Source organism: Oncorhynchus mykiss, chromosome 3 (genome assembly GCF_057628025.1).
Source record: "Oncorhynchus mykiss isolate SJ-2025 chromosome 3, ASM5762802v1, whole genome shotgun sequence".
NCBI lineage: Eukaryota > Metazoa > Chordata > Actinopteri > Salmoniformes > Salmonidae > Oncorhynchus > Oncorhynchus mykiss.
Window position 1 is genome coordinate 81,464,976 of NC_143024.1, and position 20,514 is coordinate 81,485,489.

General features: G+C 44.1%; 1 protein-coding gene across 2 annotated transcripts; it reads left to right on the top strand.

Annotated features, from left to right (window-relative positions):
- The first annotated feature begins 1,624 nt into the window (after positions 1–1,624).
- Positions 1,625–18,598, top strand: LOC110504569 (uncharacterized). 2 transcript variants are annotated; one of them, XM_036965146.2, is made up of 14 exons: positions 1,625–1,768; positions 2,074–2,199; positions 2,447–2,539; positions 2,626–2,688; positions 2,786–2,944; positions 3,058–3,207; positions 3,308–3,466; positions 5,925–6,080; positions 6,199–6,323; positions 6,397–6,615; positions 7,806–8,307; positions 8,424–8,512; positions 13,417–13,482; positions 13,956–18,598. In XM_036965146.2, the coding sequence occupies exons 1-14, from the start codon at positions 1,738–1,740 to the stop codon at positions 17,940–17,942; spliced, it is 5,925 nt and encodes a 1,974-aa protein (XP_036821041.2). In that variant the 5' UTR covers positions 1,625–1,737; the 3' UTR covers positions 17,943–18,598. The 2 variants fall into 2 exon arrangements, with proteins under 2 accessions (XP_036821041.2, XP_090086383.1); XM_090230257.1 differs by lacking the exons at positions 1,625–1,768; positions 2,074–2,199; positions 2,447–2,539; ... (3 more) ...; positions 3,308–3,466; positions 5,925–6,080 and having other exon boundaries at positions 13,413–13,482.
- Positions 18,599–20,514: the final 1,916 nt, after the last annotated feature.

The window sequence follows — 20,514 nt, forward strand, 5'->3', positions numbered from 1 at the left end:
TACTGTTTACTATAGAATTCTACTGTACTTACTATAGAATTCTACTGTACTTACTATAGAATTCTACTGTACTTACTATAGAATTCTACTGTAGTTACAATAGAATTCTACTGTACTTACTATAGAATTCTACTGTAGTTACAATAGAATTCTATAGCAAACTGTAGTATACTATACTACACACTGTAGTATCACTTGATCATGTGTAGTACGTACCAGAGAATGTTGTAGTATACTGTAGAATACTATAGTAAATACATTGTATTATCCCCCCCTATAGTATTATCCCCCCCAAAAACACTGAAGTAAATACTACAGTAATGTCCGCAAAAACACAACACTTTTTTTAACTATACTAAATACTACAGTTTTCATTTCCATATACCCTGCCCATTCCCCTCCCCCATACTGAAACTTGTGCCATACTGTACATCAGTGAGAAACCTACATGCCAACTATATTTCCTACCACACCTAGGGGTTACAGGAAGAGGATAGGCACTGTGATAGAATCTTACATTTTAGCAACATCAAATCTGGTTTGACTGCACTTTACATCCATTAAAGTTTGTTGACATGAAGTTGAGATAAATAAATAAAAGAGAACTCCACCACCCCCTTCCCCTTGTACTTTGCCAAACCTGACCTTCACCAGACCGATACATGGAGAAGAGGGATAGAAGAGGGCATGAAGTTCTGAGATGTCCCTACCAGTCCCAAAGATTGTCGTTGTCAAGAAGAGATCAACTACTGACAACATCCTGAGGCTGACAAAAAAAGAGGTGATGGTGGCTGTCTTCTTAGACATTGAAAAGATGTGGCACAATGGGCTCATCTATAGGCTATAGGATACGAACCTGAAACTCCCCACTCAGATGGTCCTTCTTTTAAATCAGCGGGAGACAGCGGTGAGGGTGAGAGAAGCCACATCATTCAGGTTCTCTCCAGAGGCGGGAGAACCCCAAGGCTCCGTCGTCTGTCCTCTACTGTTTTTAATATTCATCTGTGATATTTATTTCCCCCACCCAAGAGACGGACAAGTGGCCCAGATCGCAGTCGATCTCTGTTTTTAGGCCTCCTCCAAAAACAGTGTCCATGCTGGAAAAAAAGCTACAGAAGAGTATAACAGAGATGGAGAACTGGGTTAAATCTGTGGACGGTCAAGATCAATCCCCTGAAGACACAGTATGTCCTCTTCTCCAGGCACCCCAAAATAACCAAGCAAGTGCACCTTAAACTGTATGGGAAAGCACTCCAGCCAATGGGTCACATTCTAAGAAAACATGTCCTGGAGTGCCCACATACAGTGCCTGGAGAAGGAGGGAATGAAGCACCTGAACCACCTGAGGGTACTCTGCAAAAGAAAAGGAGGAGCCAAGGCCAGAACATTCATAAAATACAGAAATCTGGCCTGTATGGTGCATTTTTCATCATATGTATTTTGAAAGTGATATCTTCTAACTTGATTACTGACATGCAAAACACTTGGGACTATATCAACAATGGATTAATTAAACAAATACCAAAATATAGTTTTCCTTTAATACAATTGTGGCGTGATTCAATGGGAATCAATGGGAGACCTTTATTTTGAAGGCAATCCGCCGATTCCGCTATTGTTGCTCACACTGGTCACGTCACGTGCCATAGACCGGTTCTCTGCATAATCGAATCCGCAGATTGTTTCTGCGGAGGAATGTGACAGGCACCTGTGAGGTGAGCCGACACCAGGGGAGAGATGACCGGGCAGACGGAAGATGATATACCTGGTTAGGAAACCTGTGTCTGAATAGCTTTTTTGAAGCATATGGCTGTTATTTAGCTCAATAGTTGCTATTCTAGCACTAGACAGTAATGTATGGTAGGGACCATTAGCTAACCTGTTGCTATTTCTGGCTTGCAGCGACCTAAATACGTGACAACCGGTTGGCATTAGGATTTACCTGCTTTACTGCTGTAAAGCCTAGTAGTGAAATCATGTCGTACAAACATATAGCACCTGATATTTCCTCAAACTCCTATGAAATGTCATAGTTTCTCTTCTGTCTCAAAAGTTTTTTTTTTACCCTAACAGAAACAGGAGCAATCTTCACCTTTGGGAAGAGCAAGTTTGCTGATAATGTGCCCAGTAAATTCTGGCTGAAGAATGATCATCCAGAAGAAATCTCGTGTGGGGGTGATCACTCTGCTGTCGTAACAGGTATCCTACACTCTCCTATATGATTGGCCGACTTGGGGACACTGTGTATAAAACATAGCTCGTTTGTTGTTTATAAAATGCTGGTAAATCATTATCAGTGGTTCATTATCAGTTTATTAATGGACTTGTAGTCAAACAGTGTTATGAACAAAATGCCTTTAACATCAAGACATGTATAGTATTTACTTGTTCAAAGACACAAAGAAATACATAAAAACAGTATAATCATGTATTCTCTTACCTGTAGGCCATAGCAGGCTGTTCATGTTTGGAAGTAATACCTGTGGTCAGTTAGGGCTGGGGTCAGAGGTCAACATCAACAAGCCCACTGCTGTGAAAGGTCAGTCCATCATCTACTAGGATTATGTTCGACTCACATTTTGTCAAAAGTTTTGTAACGTTAAAACACGTGTTTTTTTTCTTTAGTTTTCAAGACTGAAAAAGTGAAGTTTGCAGCATGTGGAAGAGACCACACAATCGTGTGCACATGTAAAGAACCAAGTTGTTTTACTCTACATTACTATAGAACATGTTATGAATATGTGCCATTACAATGACTTATGAGGCTTTCACCCATGTTTCTCAGGGAGTGGGCAGGTTTATGGTGCTGGCAGTAACCAGGAGGGGCAGCTTGGTTTGGGACACTGTGATGACACAAACACCTTCCACCTGATTCATCCCTTCTCTGACCACGCACCAATCAAAATGCTCGCTGCTGGCTGCAACACCTCAGCTGCTCTGACAGGTAACAATGATAACAGACTCTCTGTCTACTGTGTGTGTGTGTCTGTCGGTCTGTCTGTCTGTTGGCCAGTCTTTTCTGTCAGTATGTGTGCTGTGTTGTATATGTGTTGGCAGAGGAAGGCAGGCTGTTCATGTGGGGTGATAACTCGGTTGGCCAGATCGGTCTGGGGGCAGAGAGCTACGCCTCAGAGCCTAGAGAGGTGATGGTGGGGCAGTCAGTGGCCTGGGTGTCCTGTGGATACCACCACTCAGCGTTCGTCACAGGTAACATTTAAATTGAGTAGCTAAACCTTATGCATACCATTAACCTGTTGTCATGTAGTAATTCGGCTGGGTTATTGTGGTTGGTTTGGGCTTGTTCCAGTGGACGGGGACCTCTACACGTTTGGGGAGTGTCGGAACGGAAGGCTGGGTCTATTCCATGACCAGCTGGCCAATCACAGAGTCCCTCAGCAGGTGGAAGGCATCCAGGATCCGGTCATCCAAGTGGCCTGTGGAGGGGAGCACACAGTGGCACTCACAAGTAAATACCTCTGAAATACTATTAATACTAACTCATCAATACAGTACTGTTAAAAAAATAAAATAAAACAGCCTGTCTACTGTTTCCAGTTTGTGACTGTCTCCCCTTCCTCTACACATCTCTATCTCTCGCTATACCTCTCTATCTCTCTCTTCCTCTATACTTCTCTATCTCTCTCTTCCTCTCTTCCTCTACACCTCTATCTCTCTCTTCCTCTACACATCTCTATCTCTCGCTATACCTCTCTATCTCTCTCTTCCTCTATACTTCTCTATCTCTCTCTTCCTCTCTTCCTCTATACTTCTCTCTCTCTCTTCCTCTACACCTCTCTATCTCTCTCTTCCTCTACACCTCTCTATCTCTCTCTTCCTCTACACCTCTCTATCTCTCTCTTCCTCTATACCTCTCTATCTCTATCTCTCTGTTCCTCTACACCCCTCTATCTCTATCTCTCTATCTCTCTGTTCCTCTACACCCCTCTATCTCTCTTCCTCTATACCTCTCTATCTCTCTCTTCCTCTACACCTCTCTATCTCTATCTCTCTGTTCCTCTACACCCCTCTATCTCTCTTCCTCTATACCTCTCTCTCTTCCTCTATACCTCTCTATCTCTCTCTTCCTTTATACCTCTCTATCTCTCTCTTCCTCTATACCTCTATCTCTCTCTTCCTCTACACCTCTATCTCTCTGTTCCTCTACACCCCTCTATCTCTCTTCCTCTATACCTCTCTATCTCTCTCTTCCTCTACACCTCTCTATCTCTATCTCTCTGTTCCTCTACACCCCTCTATCTCTCTTCCTCTATACCTCTCTCTCTTCCTCTATACCTCTCTATCTCTCTCTTCCTTTATACCTCTCTATCTCTCTCTTCCTTTATACCTCTCTATCTCTCTCTTCCTCTATACCTCTATCTCTCTCTTCCTCTACACCTCTATCTCTCTCTTCCTCTACACCTCTATCTCTCTCTTCCCATACACCTCTCTATCTCTTCCTCTACACCTCTCTCTCTCTCTTCCTCTACACCTCTCTATCTCTCTTCCTCTATACCTCTCTATCTCTCTTCCTCTATACCTCTCTATCTCTTCCTCTATACCTCTCTATCTCTCTCTCCCTCTATACCTCTCTCTCTTTCTCCCTCCCTCTCGCTCTCTCTCTCTCTTTCTCTATACCTCTCTTTCTTTATACCCCTCTCTCTCTTTCTCTCTATTTCTTTATACCTTTCTCTCTCTTCCTCTATACTTCTCTCTCTCTCTTCCTCTCTTCCTCTATACTTCTCTCTCTCTCTTCCTCGACACCTCTCTATCTCTCTCTTCCTCTACACCTCTCTATCTCTCTCTTCCTCTATACCTCTCTATCTCTCTATCTCTCTCTTCCTCTACACCTCTCTATCTCTCTCCTCCTCTATACCTCTCTCTCTATCTTCCTCTATACCTCTCTTCCTCTATACCTCTCTATCTCTCTCTTCCTCTATACCTCTCTATCTCTCTCTTCCTTTATACCTCTCTATCTCTCTCTTCCTTTATACCTCTCTATCTCTCTCTTCCCCTACACCTCTATCTCTCTCTTCCCATACACCTCTATCGCTCTCTTCCCATACACCTCTCTATCTCTCTTCCTCTACACCTCTCTCTCTCTCTCTTCTTCTACACCTCTCTATCTCTCTCTTCCTCTACACCTCTCCATCTCTCTCTTCCTCTACACCTCTCTATCTCTCTCTTCCTCTACACCTCTCTATCTCTCTCTTCCTCTACAACTCTCTATCTCTCTCTTCATCTATACCTCTCTATCTCTCTCTTCCTATAAACCTCTCTCTCTTCCTCTATACCTCTCTCTCTTCCTCTATACCTCTCTCTCTTCCTCTATACCTCTCTATCTTCCTCTATACCTCTCTCTCTTCCTCTATACCTCTCTCTTTCTCTCTCTCTCTCGCTCTTGCTTTCTCTATACCTCTCTCTCTCTCTCTCTCTCTCTTTTGCTTCCTCTATACCTCTCTCTCTCTCTCTCTCTCTCTCTCTCTCTCTTGCTTCCTCTATACCTCTCTCTCTCTCGCTCTCTCTCTCTTGCTTCCTCTATACCTCTCTCTCTCTCTCTCTCTCTCTCTCTTGCTTCCTCTATACCCCTCTCTCTCTCTCTTGCTTCCTCTGTACCTCTCTCTCTCTCTCTTGCTTCCTCTATACCTCTCTCTCTCTCTCTCTCTTGCTTCCTCTATACCTCCCTCTCTCTCTCTTGCTTCCTCTATACTTCTCTCTCTCTCTCTTGCTTCCTCTATACCTCTCTCTCTCTCTCTCTCTCTCTCTCTTGCTTCCTCTATACCTCTCTCTCTCTCTCTCTCTCTCTCTTGCTTCCTCTATACCTCTCTCTCTCTTGCTTCCTCTATACCTCTCTCTCTCTTTCTCTCTCTTGCTTCCTCTATACCTCTCTATCTCTCTCTCTCTCTTGCTTCCTCTCCGTGTTCCAGAGGAGGATGTGTACACGTTTGGGCGGGGTCAGCATGGTCAGCTGGGCCACGGGACCTTCCTGTTCGAAGCACATCTGCCCAAAGCACTGGTCCACTTCCGGAACGGCAGAGTCAGTCACGTCACCTGTGGAGAGAACCACACTGCTGTGATCACAGGCAAGCTTCTATTCTACTCTAATATATTATACTAAGTATACACTGTTGAATAGAAGTTGTCATTCAGACATTTGAAACCTGAGCATGTTCCATTGAGAGCCCATGTCTCACCCTCCAGACAGTGGGATTCTGTACACCTTTGGGGACGGTCGCCATGGTAAACTAGGACTGGGGGAAGAGAACTTCACCAACCAGTTCAGACCAACACTGTGCCCACGCTTCCTCAAATACAGTGTCCAGTCAGTGAGTCAAGCTGTGTGGGTTTGTGTGTGTGAGTGTGTTTTTGCACGTGCTAATACTGTGCATGTGTGTCCAGGTGGCAGGTGGCAGCTCTCACATGCTGGTGCTGGCTATGCCCAGACCCCCAGAGGTTGAGGAAGTGGTGATAGAGGAAGATGACGTCACAGAGACCATTCTGGAGACTCTGGAAACCTACACTGAGCTGCTCATGATGGATCCCTCCCTCCTCATGTCCAACCCACCGACTGCACCTCCTCTCTGGACCCTGTCTGCTAGGGCCCGCCGCAGGGAGAGGGTGAGCACTGGGCCACAACATCAGAAAGTTTCAGAAAGGAGAACTGGAGTGTTGATTACAAGGAGTGACAGAGTTGTGGTGTTTGGTTGCCTTCACTAGGGAGCAGTGTTGCGTCACATTTCTGCAGAGAAACTGTATAAAATGATGAGATGGTCTCTGCCCAGCAATGGAAGTCGTTATCGTGAAGGCGTAAAGGCAGGTGGGTGGATGCGAGATCAGGAGGGACATTCTAGCCAATGAAAGGGCAGATGTGTGTGAACAACATGCACAACTCCAATATAAAATATATTTTCTCAAAGCTGCCGAGATGCCACGTTCAGCCACTTATTTTAGTAACAATCTAAACATTACTAAACTTCAATTCGATCAAATAAGTCTCACGTAGCAAATTAACAATCATATTTTTTGTTGACCAAATCTGAAACTTTCTCTTAGCCTTTGATCCCCACTTGGTCTGCTGTGTGTTTACATCCCTGTTAGTGAGCTATTCTCTTTTGCCAAGATGATCCTTCCACCTGACAGGTGTGGCAAATCAAGAAGCTGATTAATAAACAGCATGCTCATTACACAGGTGCACCTTGTGCTGGGGGCAATAAAAGGCCACTCTAAAATGTGCAGTTTTGTCACACGACACAATGCCACAGATGTCTCAAGTTTTGAGGGAGCGTGCAATTGGCATGCTGAAGAAAGGAATGTCCACCAGAGCTGTTGCCAGAGAAGTGAACATTCACTCTACCATAAGCCGCCTCAAATGTAGATAATTTGGCAGTACCTCAAACTGGCCTTACAACCACAGACCTCGTGTAACCACGCCAGCCCAGGACCTCCACATCAAGCTTCTTCACCTGCTGGATCGTCTGAGACCAGCCACCCAGACAGCTGATGAAACTGAGGATTATTTCGGTCTGTAATAAGCACTTTTGTCGGGGAAAACTAATTCTGATTGGCAGGTCCTGGCTCCCCAGTGGGTGGGCCTGGCTCCCCAGTGGATGGGTCTGATTACTAAGTGGGTGGGCCTATGCCCTCCCAGACCCACCCATGGCCGCACTCCTGTCCAGTCATGTGAAATCCATAGATTAGGGCCTAATGAATTTATTTCAATTGACTGAATTCCTTATTTGAACTGTAACTCAGTAAAATCGTTGAAATTGTTGCATGTTGCGTTTACTTTTCTGTGTGGTCTGTTTCAGGAGTGTTCTCCAGAGCAGTTTGGCCAGATGTTCCGTAACCTTCCTCCTCTGATGTCTGGCTTCTTCAACACCTCCCTTCCCGTGTCCAGGAACATCCGCATCTCCAGAACACCATGGAAAGACCCCTCCACCTCCTCACTGTCTTCCAATCCCTCCTCAAACAATGCCCCCAGTCCCTCTCTGTCACTCAAACCCAGAGGCAAACCCCCTTTAACACCATCACGGTCACCCCAATTCACATTCCCAGACCGTCCCAGCCCTTCACTCTCCTCAAAGTCCAGCCCTAAGAAGAAGAAGCCCACCCAGTCAAAATCACCAAAATCTACATCTAAAGAATCCAGTAGCCCCTCACAGTCCTTCATATCCATGCCTAAACTCATCCCCGACCCCACACTGTCCCCTAAAACCCCCTTTAAGAAGCCCACAGATTACAACCAATCCCCCAAAACGCTGTCTAAGGGGCACCCCAGCCCTTCTCGGAGTCCCACCTCACCACAGACAGGTACAGTAGTTGAATCCTGTCTTTCCTTTTCACAAAACTATATGGCCACAAGCTGTAGGCATAACTGCGACCCATATTCTATGACCTATCCCAGTGTTCTCTGTGTGTTTTTACAGATAGGAACGAGGACACAGTGACAGAAGCCCCTGACAGCCTGATGCTCATTGAGAATATGGAGGATGAAAAGGACACGTTGTCAAACCTGGTGAGTACAGCGGATTTATTATAAAATATTATAATGTTTACTTCAGTGCTTTTAGAACGTATCCATACCCCTTGACTTATTCCACATTTTGTTGTTTCAGCCAGAATTCAAAATGGATTAAATATATATTTTATCACCCATCTACACACAATACCCCATAATGACAAAGTGAAAACATGTTTTTTTTTAAAACTTTTAGCAAAAGTATTGAAAATGAAATAAATAAATATCTAATTGACATAATGTTAGAATCACCGTTGACAGCGATCACAGCTGTGAGTCTTTCTGGGTAAATCTCTAAGAGCTTTACACACCTGGATTGTACAATATTTGCACAATATTATTTTTTAAATTCTTCAAGCTCTGTCAAGTTGGTTGTTGATCATTGCTAGACAGCCATTTTTAAGTCTTGCCATAGATTTAAGCCGATTTAAGTCAAAACTGTAATTTGGCAACTCAGGGACATTCAATGTCGTCTTGGTAAGCAGTGCAGATTTGACTTTGTGTCTCAGGTTATTGTCCTGCTGAAAGGTGAATTTGTTTCCCAGTATCTGTTGGAAAGCAGACTGAACCAGGTTTTCCTCTAGGATTTTGCCTGTACTTAGCTCTATTCCATTCCTTTTTATCCTAAAAAAAAACTTTATAGTCCTTGCCGATGACAAGCATATCCATAACATGTTGCAGCCACCACCATGTTTGAAAATATGAAGAGTGGTACTCAGTGATGTGTTGTGTTGCATTTGCCCCAAACAGAACACTTTCTATTCATAACATAAAGTTAATTTCTTTGCCACTTTTATTTTTATTCTGTACAAGCTTCCTTCCACTCTGTCATTTAGGTTAGTATTTTAGAGTAACTACAATGTTTTTGATATATCCTCAGTTTTGTCCTATCACAAGTTAGCCTAGTGGTTAGAGTGTTGGACTAGTAACTGGAAGGTTGCAAGATTGAATCCCTGAGCTGACAAGGTAAAAATCTGTCATTCTGCCCCTGAACAAGGCAGTTAACCCACTGTTCCTAGGCCGTCATTGAAAATAAGAGTTTGTTCTTAACTGACTTGCCTAGTTAAATAAAAGTAAAATAAAATAAATAAATAAACAGCCATTAAACTCTGTAACTGTTTTAAAGTCACCATTGGCCTCATGGTGAAATTCATGAGTGGTTTCCTTCCTCTCCGGCAACTGAGTTAGGAAGGATGCCTGTATCTTTGTAATGACTGGGTGTATATTCAATGTCTGCTTTAAAAAATTTTTAAAAAAATTAAAATTATATAAATATAAAATCATCTACCAATCAGATCCCGCCTTAGCGAGGCATTGGAAAAACCTCCCAGGTCTTTGCTGTGTTTGAAATTCAGTCCTCGACTGAGGGACCTAACAGATAATGTTAGGTATACCCCGGGAGTCAGAGAGCAGGTACAGAAGGTGAGTTTAATACGGAACAGATACAAAAGCACAAACATGGGAAGTATACTGAACGTGAGAGACAATCAATAACACCTAAGGACTGATGAACACAGAGGGCTAAATAAAGGGGACGTAATGAAGTCCAGGTGTGCCTAATGATGAGGCGCAGGTGTGCGTAACGATGAGGCGCAGGTGTGTGTAACGATGAGGCGCAGGTGTGCGTAACGATGAGGCGCAGGTGTGCGTAACGATGGGGCGCAGGTGTGCGTAATGTAGGCCAGTGATACAACAGTGTATCTGTTATAGATCTGTATGTGTTATAGATCTGTATGTGTCATAGATCTGTATGTGTCATAGATCTGTATGTGTTATAGATCTGTATCTGTTATAGATCTGTATCTGTTATAGATCTGTATCTGTTATAGATCTGTATCTGTTATAGATCTGTATGTGTTATAGATCTGTATGTGTCATAGATCTGTATGTGTCATAGATCTGTATGTGTTATAGATCTGTATCTGTTATAGATCTGTATCTGTTATAGATCTGTATCTGTTATAGATCTGAATGTGTTATAGATCTGTAGGTGTTATAGATCTGTATCTGTTATAGATCTGTAGGTGTTATAGATATGTATGTGTTATAGATCTGTAGGTGTTATAGATCTGTATGTGTTATAGATCTGTATGTGTTATAGATCTGTATGTGTTATAGATCTGTATCTGTTATAGATCTGTATGTGTTATAGATCTGTATCTGTTATAGATCTGTATGTGTTATAGATCTGTATGTGTTATAGATCTGTATGTGTTATAGATCTGTATCTGTTATAGATCTGTATGTGTCATAGATCTGTATGTGTCATAGATCTGTATGTGTCATAGATATGTATGTGTTATAGATCTGTATCTGTTATATATCTGTATGGGTTATAGATCTGTATGGGTTATAGATCTGTATCTGTTATAGATCTGTATGGATTATAGATCTGTATGGGTTATAGATCTGTATGTGTATTAGGTTTGCTGTCTTGCTATGGTCAGGTATGTGGGCTCCATGACTTTGGCCTATGATCAGAATGGCTCATTACTTTGGTCTAGGTTGTAAAGTTACAGTAACTTCCCCAAAAATATCAGGTTTTCTAGAAATCTTGGTTGGAGGATTCCGGATTCCTGCTTATTCAAATCAAATCACATTTTACTTGTCACATGCGCCTTCACGTGAAATGACCTTACATTTCCTTACACGTACGTTTGCATATGCATACACTCAATTAGTATTTGGTAGCATTGCTTTTAAATTGTTTAACTTGGGTCACACGTTTTGGGTATCATTCCACAAGCTTCCCAAAATAAGTTGGGTGAATTTTGTCCCATTCCTCCTGACAGAGCTGGTGTAACTGAGTCAGGTTTGATGGCCACTCCAATACCTTGACCCTGTTGTCCTTAAGCCATTTTGCCACAACTTTGGAAGTATGCTTGCGACCAAGCTGTAACTTCCGTAATCGTAAATAAGAATTTGTTCTTAACTGACTTGCCTAGTTAAATAAAGGTTACACACACACTCACACACCACACTGACCAAAAGGTATTTTGTTGGCATTTACCAGTAAAACATAATCAAAGCCTATTTCTTGTGAATGGGGGTGTGTTCGGCCCTCCTTTTCCTGTAGTCCACGATCATCTCCTTTGTCTTGCCTTGTTGAGGGAGAGGTTGTTGTCCTGGCACCACACTGCCAGGTCTCTGTCATCAGCAAACTTAATGGTGTTGGAGTCGTGCTCAACCACGCAGTAGTGTGTCTCTCCGTCTGTCTCTCCATCCATCTCTCCCTCTGTCTCTCTCCATCTGTCTCTGCGTCTGTCTCTGCGTCTGTCTCTGCGTCTGTCTCTCCGTCTGTCTCTGCGTCTGTCTCTCCGTCTGTCTCTCTGTCTGTCTCTGCGTCTGTCTCTGCGTCTGTCTCTGCGTCTGTCTCTGCGTCTGTCTCTGCGTCTGTCTCTCCGTCGGTCTCTGCGTCTGTCTCTCCGTCTGTCTCTGCGTCTGTCTCTGCGTCTGTCTCTGCGTCTGTCTCTGCGTTTGTCTCTGCGTTTGTCTCTGCGTCTGTCTCTCCAGTCTGTCTCTGCGTCTGTCTCTGCGTCTGTCTCTGCGTCTGTCTCTGCAACTGTCTCTCCGTCTGTCTCTCCGTCTGTCTCTGCGTCTGTCTGTCTGTCTCTCCGTCTGTCCCTCCGTCTGTCTCTGCGTCTGTCTCTGCGTCTGTCTCTCCGTCTGTCTCTGCGTCTGTCTCTCCGTCTGTCTCTGCGTCTGTCTTTGCGTCTGTCTCTCCGTCTGTCTCTCCGTCTGTCTCTCCGTCTGTCTCTCCGTCTGTCTCTGCGTCTGTCTCTGCGTCTGTCTCTCCGTCTGTCTCCTGCTCATTTGCTTTTCCAAGAACACATGTCTTAAATCTCCTGTTGCAGCTTCAGTGCAAATGGGTTTGAGTTTAATCGCTGTCCCTGCCGCCATTCTTCTCATGAACATACACACACGTAATTACACACACACACACACACACACACACAAACACACACACACACACCTCCTCCTGGCTCATAGCTAATCCGTAGTGTTGACGTGACTGGGATGTCGACACACTTCACGCCCATCTTTCCATGACTCCTGCTGAGGGAGACTGTGAGGGAGTTTCCTGTGTTCGGAGGAGAAGAGTATTTAGCTACACACATCCTAACACTGTTTTTACTGATACATGCACAACGTTTTCAACATCTTCATCGTGGTCTTCATCGGCCTACTCTTGTTGCAGCACACAGTGAAACCCAGCAGTGTGAACAACCCGACATGGAGGAGAGAAAGCAGATAGAAAAACACATGATGCTGGGAAGACCAATGCTGGGAAGACCAGGCATTTATTTTTGTTGTGCTGCCTCTCCCATGCACTTTAGTTCATTCTATACACAGAACCGCTAGGGTGTCTTGTGTGCTATGAGCCTGTGTGAATACTGTACGTGCATACGTGTTTCATCCATTCCATAGAGACTCTCTGAGGTGTAATACGTGAGGAGTTTGGCACCCGATGATGAAGGTGGATGTGTTAATGGACTGAATGGAACGGCTTCTAATAAAGGTTGCCGTGGCAATGAGCGAATCGGTCTGCTTTTGCATAACACCTCAATACCCTCTCATTAACTTGGATTATAATTTATTTCCAGCAGGGATGGGGAGAACAAATAGATTAATTTCATCGTCACGTGTCGTAGTTCTTCCTACCAGCCTCTGATTTTTATTCTGTTATGCAGTTCTTATACAGGCTCATGTTTGCCTGCAGGAAAGCTGACTACCCACACTTGTTTATATTCCTGATGGAAGGAAGGTTCTGGCTTTTGTGTTGTAACCCTAATAGTTGTTTCATGTAAGAGCTTGTATGTAGGTTATTAACGTATCTCAACATAGTTAAATGAGATGTTGAGTTTGGTTGTGAGACTTGTGTCCCGTTCTTTTTGAGGCAGGTATCACTATCGAGAGGAGATTCTGGCAATGAGACTGGGACTACATCTGCAGAGCACAAGGATAAGGTATGTTAGTGTATTTACTATAAGGGACAGGAAAGAAGGACTGGCATCTACATGTCTGTCTTCCTTTCTCCTTTATTTCACTGTACATTTGGCTCCTTTATTCTGCTTTACACTTTACTGTATTCTCTTTACTGTGTTCTCTTTACTGTATTCTCTTTACTGTGTTCTCTTTACTGTATTCTCTTCCTGTTTCAAATCCTTACCCTCTGAATATTCTCTTTACTGTATTCTCTTCCTGTTTCAAAACCTTCTCTCTTTCTTCCTTACCCTCTGAATATTCTCTCTCTTTGCAAAATGTTACTCTCCTCTCTCTCTTTCTTCCTCTACTCTCTGAATATTCTCTCTCTTTGCAAAACGTTACCCTCCTCTCTCTTTCTTTTATTTCTCTCTCTCTCTCTCTCTCTCTCTCTCTCTCTCTCTGCCACCTCCTCTCTTTTTCTCTCTGTCTCCTTGTCTCTTTCTCATCTCTCCAGGGACATAAAAAGGGTAGGGTTCTTTGGAGAGCTGTGAAGGAGGCAGAGAGGAAGGTTGAACAAACCCTGACCAACAGGAAGGAGGAGCTACCTTCCCATGAAGCCCTTCCCACCGAGCTCCAGAGAGGTTCCAGTTTGAATTTGTTGAAGGCAGAGGCCAAGCCCACAAAGAGTCCCAAACCACTAAAGACCCCTCAGACCCCCCAAACCCCAGCCAGGGGCAAGGAGAACATCACTTTGACATCAGAAAAGGCTGGCCTTAAAGTGAAAACCAGTAAACTAGAGAGCAATCTTCAAAGTACAGGTAAAGCAGAGGCTAAGCTAAATACACCTGCAAGGAAACAAAGCAAGTTATCTGTATCGAAACCTAGCACTCCTAAACACAGTCAGATCCAGATATCTGTGTCTAAACCCAGCACTCCAAAGCATGGTCAAAGCAAGCTGTCTGAGGTGAATAAAGGTACAGAGATGAAAGGTAAAGGCCCTGTAAAGATCAGAAGTAAGGAGACCGAGGCGACCAGCACTCCCATCAAAACGAAAAGTTTGGAGTCCAAAGACAAGAAATCAAAAATTGCAGAGGAAGATACTAAAACTATTGAAGTTCAAAATAAACCACTTCAAGGGGTCAAGTCCGCTCCAGTCAAAGTTAAAGGTAAACAATTAGAGGTCAAATCCACCCCTGTGAAAAGTAACATTCAAGAGGCCAAATCCTCTACAGTCAAAGTTAAAGGTCAACCTGTGGAAAAGGAGCCAATTCCAAGTAAAACTGTGGCTGAAAGCACTCCTTTGAATGTAAAGAGGATTCCTCAGGAGGTATTAGATAAAACATCTGAAGGTAAAATCACTCCAATAAAGGGACAAAGGAAGACAAAAGAGGTGAATGAACAAAAGACTGGAGAGTCTATTACTCTCAAAGAGTCAGGGAAAACAGAGGGGAAGAAAATGGCAGTTAAAGATAAAGGCAAAGTCACAGAAACAAAAAGTGCATCCATCAAAACAAAACATGTGCCTGAACCTGAAGAGGTTAAAGCTAAATTAACTGAGTTGAATGGAACCCCGGTGAAACTGAAAAGCAAGCCAACAGAGGTTTCCAGCCAACCAATCTTAGTAGAACCTACCTCAAAGGCCAAATCACCATCCGCATCACTGTCATTATCAGATGCAATGCCTCAAAATGCTTGGGATAAGAAGTCAGCGAAGTCTGAGCTTAGAGAGCCACTGGCTGTCTCACAGGTCAAAGATAGAGTGGAGGTCCCAGGGGAAGATACCATTGGTGAATCCCAGGAGGGGGAGCCTGGCTGGGGAGGATTTCTCAGCGATGCAGCCTCTCTCCTTCCAGCCGTGGGGGTGGCAGGCGTAGCCATGGGGGTCTTGAGTGAGGCGGTGACAAGTGTGAGGGGGTTTCAGTCAGAGAGTGACACAGCCACTTCTATCCCTCCTCGGCGGTCCAGCCGGGTAGAGAGGTTCACCAAACAGAGCGCCATCACCCAGCCTTCCGCCTCCTCCTCTTCAACATCAGATCCCAGTGCAGTAGCGCAAACAAACAGGACCTCCATCTGCATCAGTGTTCTCAGGAATTCTGATCAGGAAGCAGGGAGCAGGAGTTCTGAGAAGAACCCAGACACCACAGAGGATGCTAGTGACAGGTCGGGAGGTCAGGCCGAGGTTGACGACAATGAGAACACTAGTAGAGGTCAAAGGTCAGAGGATGAGGATGATGAACATGAAGATTTCACAAAGAGACAGGGAGAGGAGGATGACAGGAGTAGTGAGGGTCTGGAAGAAGAAGAGGAGGAAGAGGATGACAGGAGTAGTAAGGGACTGGATGAGAGCAGTGAACAGAACGAAGGGGGAGAAGCAGAAGACAGTGATTCTGTGGCTAGCAGAGAAGGAGAGGAGGATAGAGAAGAGAAGAGTGAAGAGAGCCAGGGTGCGGAGGGGGAGGAGAGCAAAGAGAGTGATTCTGAGGGGAGAGGAGAGGAGGAGGAGAGCAAAGAGAGTGATTCTGAGGGGACAGGAGAGGGGGAGGAGAGCAAAGAGAGTGATTCTGAGGGGACAGGAGAGGGGGAGGAGAGCAAAGAGAGTGATTCTCAGGGGACAGGAGAGGGGGAGGAGAGCAAAGAGAGTGATTCTCAGGGGACAGGAGAGGGTGAGGAGAGCAAAGAGAGTGATTCTCAGGGGACAGGAGAGGGGGAGGAGAGCAAAGAGAGTGATTCTGAGGGGACAGGAGAGGGGGAGGAGAGCAAAGAGAGTGATTCTGAGGGGACAGGAGAGGGGGAGGAGAGCAAAGAGAGTGATTCTGAGGGGACAGGAGAGGGGGAGGAGAGCAAAGAGAGTGATTCTGAGGGGACAGGAGAGGGGGAGGAGAGCAAAGAGAGTGATTCTGAGGGGACAGGAGAGGGGGAGGAGAGCAAAGAGAGTGATTCTGAGGGGACAGGAGAGGGGGAGGAGAGTAAAGAGAGTGATTCTGAGGCAAGCCTAGAGGAGGAGGGAGAGGAGAAAAGTGAAGAGAGTGATGGGGAAGGAGAGGAGGCAGAGAGTGGTTCTGGGACAAGTGGAGAGGGGGAAGAGGAGGATAAGAGTGAAGAAGAGTCCAGTGATGAAGAGATTGGGGATGAAAACAAAGAGGACAAGGAGGAGGGTGGTGATGAATCAGGAAGTGAGGCTGAGAGCAAGAGTGAGGGATCAGCAGAAGAGGAGGAAGATGAACAAGCAGAAGAAGCAGAGAGTGAAGAAAGTAAAGCTACTGAGTCAGGAGAGGAGGAAGGAGAGGGAGGGAGTGGAACAGATGAGGAAGGAGAGGGAGAGGATAAGGAAGGTTGTGAAAGTGAAGAAGAGGAGGAGGAGGCAAGTGTAAGTGAGGAGGAGGGAGAAGAGGATGACGATGAGGAAAATGGAGCAGAAAGTGGAGAAGGTGAGGGCAATGTAGGAGAAGAAGAAGAGGAAGCAGTTGAGGGTGAGGAAGAAGAGGATGAAAATGAAGGTGAAGAGGAGAACGGTGAAGTCGAAGAGGGCGAGGAGGAAGAGGAGGGAGGAGAGGAAGAGGAGGAATATGCTAGTGGAGAGGAGGAACTTGAAGATGAAAAATGTGAGGAAGAGGAGGGAGAAGAAGAAGATGAGGGGGAAGAAGAAGATGATAAAGGAGAAGGGGAGGAGGGAGAAGGGGAAGAGGAGGAAGATGGTGAAAAACAGGAAGATGAGAAAGAGGAAATAGAAGTGAGAGAGGAGGAAGCGAACAAACAAGAAGAGGAAAGGGAGAAGCAAGAGGAGGAAGAGAAGGAAGAAGAAAAAGATAGACAGGAAGTAGGTGGAAAAGACACAGAGGGAGAGGAGGGTGGAAAAAGGGGGGAGGAGAAGGGAGATGAAAAAGAATGGAAAGAAAATAAAGAAATTGATGGTGAATTAGAAGAAGAAGCTGCAGGGGAACAGAAAGGGGAGATGGAGGTGGAGGAAACGGGAGAGGAAGAAGATGAAGAGGAAGGAGAAGAAGAGGAGGAAGAAGATGAGGGAGAGGAAGAGAAAGATAGTAAAGAAGGAGAAGAGGAGGAGGAAGAAGATGAGGAGGGAGAGGAAGAGAAAGATAGTAAAGAAGGAGAAGAGGTGGAGGAAGAAGATGAGGAGGGAGAGGAAGAGAAAGATAGTAAAGAAGGAGAAGAGGTGGAGGAAGAAGATGAGGAGGAAGAGAAAGATAGTAAAGAAGGAGAAGAGGAGGAGGAAGAAGATGAGGAGGGAGAGGAAGAAGAGGAAGAACAGGAAGAAGAGGAGGAAGAGATAAAATCTGCAAAAGGGAAAAAGAAAGGCTCACAAGGCGTACCACCTAAAGCAGCTCCCCCCAGCAGGAAAGGGATTGAAGATCCCCCGAGGGAGAAACCCAAACCAGCAGTCCGTACCAAACAGAGGACCACAGGGGGAAAACAGGCCAAAAGTCCCCAAGAATCCCAACAGTTCTGGAATAATGTCTTACCCCAGTACCTGGAGCTGAAGTGAGACATTCTGGACCTCAATGGTTCCAAATCCTTTATGGGTCCGAGCCCAAACCTGCCTGATAACAGTGGCTGGAAGGATTCTGGACCTGAGAAACCTGAGTCATAAGACTAACACAGTACAGGTGTTTGAGAACATCTGTGTGGATGTGTGCTTGTACTTTCTATTATGTCACTTATCCACATTTTTTTTGCACAAACTGTATCTTTTTATTCTCATGAATACATAGTTTGTTCTTGTGCACCTAATATTGAATGCCTTGACCTGACTGTTGTAAAAATGTGATACAGTATATGACCTTTGGCATAGATCATGAGGTATTAGAGGTAACTTGTCATTTAGCCTGCCTGACGCAAACAGGGCCAAGCAGATGTCAATAGTATTTCTTAGATATATTTATTTCTTAAATATCATCTCATGTGTAGTTCATTGCCAAAACATCTTTACAAACAACATTGCTCCATATTTTAAATACAGGCACTCATACAACCTGTCCCTGTGAAAAAATCCATTTTATTTAATCAATACCTATGCATATAATTTACACAGTATGTGTGCTGTAATGTATCGTAAGGTAATTCACTGAGTGTACTCATACACTAATGAACTGAATTGTAATATGTAAATATTTTTCATAAAATAAAGAGCAATTTAGATAACTTCATAGGACTCATGAGTTAGGATTAAAAATGTATTCTTTAAAGAATCCACTGTGTGATGTAATCTAGGGAAATATATACTGTAGTAAAATAAATAAAATACAGTAAAATATATATAGTAAGATATTTAAATATATGGCCAAAATATCACGGCTAAGGGGTGTTCTAAGGGACGACGCAACACAGAGTGCCTGGATACAACCCTTAGCCGTGGTATATTGGCCATATACCACAAACCCCAGAGGTGCCTTATTGTTATTATAAACTGGTTAATTATAAACTATTATAAACAATGTAATTAGAGCAGTAAAAAGTTATGTTGTGTCATACCCTTGCTATATGGTCTGTTGTAATTTATTAAAAATAAATAGATGTAAATATCACATTTACATAAGTATTCAGACCCTTTACTCAGTACTTTGTTGAAGCACCTCTTGCATTGTCTTGGCTGTGTGCTTAGGGTCATTGTCCTGTTGGAAGGTGACCTTTCGCCCCAGTCTGAGGTCCTGAGCGCTCTGGAGCAGGTTTTCATCAACGATCTCTCTGTACTTTGTTCAGTTCATCTTTACCTCGATCCTGACTAGTCTCCCAGTCCCTGCCACTGAAAAAACATCCTCACTGCATGATGCTGCCACCAATATGCTTCAGCATAGGGATGGTGCCAGGTTTCCTCCAGATGTGACGCTTGGCATTCAGGCCAAAGAGTTCAATCTTGGTTTCATCAGAACAGAGAATTTAGTTTCTCATGGCCTGAGAGTCTTTAGGTGCTTTTTTGGCAAACTCCAAGCGGGCTGTCATGTGCCTTTTACTGAGGAGTGGCTTCTGTCTGGCCACTCTTCCGTAAAGGCCTGCTTGGTGGAGTGCTGCAGTGATGGTTGTCCTTCTGGAAAAACTTCTTCCATTTTAGAATGATGGAGGCCACTGTGTTCTTGATGACCTTCAATGCTGCAGAAATGTTTTAGTACCCTTCCCTTGATCTGTGTCTCAACACAATCCTGTCTCTGCGCTCTACGGACAATTCCTTCAACCTCGTGGCTTGGTTTTTGCTCTGACATGCACAGTCAACTGTGGGACCTTATATAGACAGGTGTGTGCCTTTCTAAATCATGTCCAATCATTTGAATTTACCACAGGTGTCCTCCAATCAATTGTAGAAACAGGATGCCTGAGCTCAATTTCGAGTCTCATAGAAAAGGGTCTGAATACTTATGTAAATAAGGTATCTGCTTTTTATTTTGAATACGTTTGTAAAAATGTCTAAAAATATATTTTTGCTTTGTCGTTATGGGGTATTGTGTGTAGATTGCTGAGGAAATGTTTTTATTTAATCCATTTTAGAATAAGGCTGTAATGTAACAAAATGTGGAAAAAATCAAAGAGTCTGAATAGTTTCCAAAGACACTTTATATAGACAGTAAAATAGGTGATAGGGTATGATTAACCTGTAGAGTTAGTATACTGTCATTATACCCTAATTATGGATGAATGTACTATGATTGTCTGGAAAGACACTTGGAGCCAGCAGAAGACGTGATCCACTGCTGGAATCTAAAACATCAATTTCTGCAGTACATGTAGAAGAAACAAACACATTCACACACACACACACACACACACACACACACACACACACACACACACACACACACACACACACACACACACACACACACACACACAAACACACACTCATGAGTAACATGGGTGCTTTGGCCTGGTGTGGCCTTCTGTGAGCTGATTGGGTGCTTCACAGCCTAGTTCAGCCTGGTTGGGTGTTATTGTTATTATAGAGGCGGCTGCACAGAAGCTCTGTTTGGCTCACACTCCGTTCTCCTGTTTCCTCTGAAGACAAGGAGCACTTTAACACCTTTATGTGGAGACACCCCTAACAACACTAGAGAGAACTGGCAGGGAGC

What these genes read in the sequence shown, in the direction of transcription:
- LOC110504569 (XM_036965146.2), top strand. Translation starts at nt 1,738, where the DNA reads ATGACCGGGCAGACGGAAGATGATATACCTG. An exon ending in CACCTCAGCTGCTCTGACAG is followed by an intron (nt 2,945 to 3,057) that starts GTAACAATGATA and finishes ATGTGTTGGCAG; the next exon opens with AGGAAGGCAGGCTGTTCATG. An exon ending in CCACTCAGCGTTCGTCACAG is followed by an intron (nt 3,208 to 3,307) that starts GTAACATTTAAA and finishes GGCTTGTTCCAG; the next exon opens with TGGACGGGGACCTCTACACG.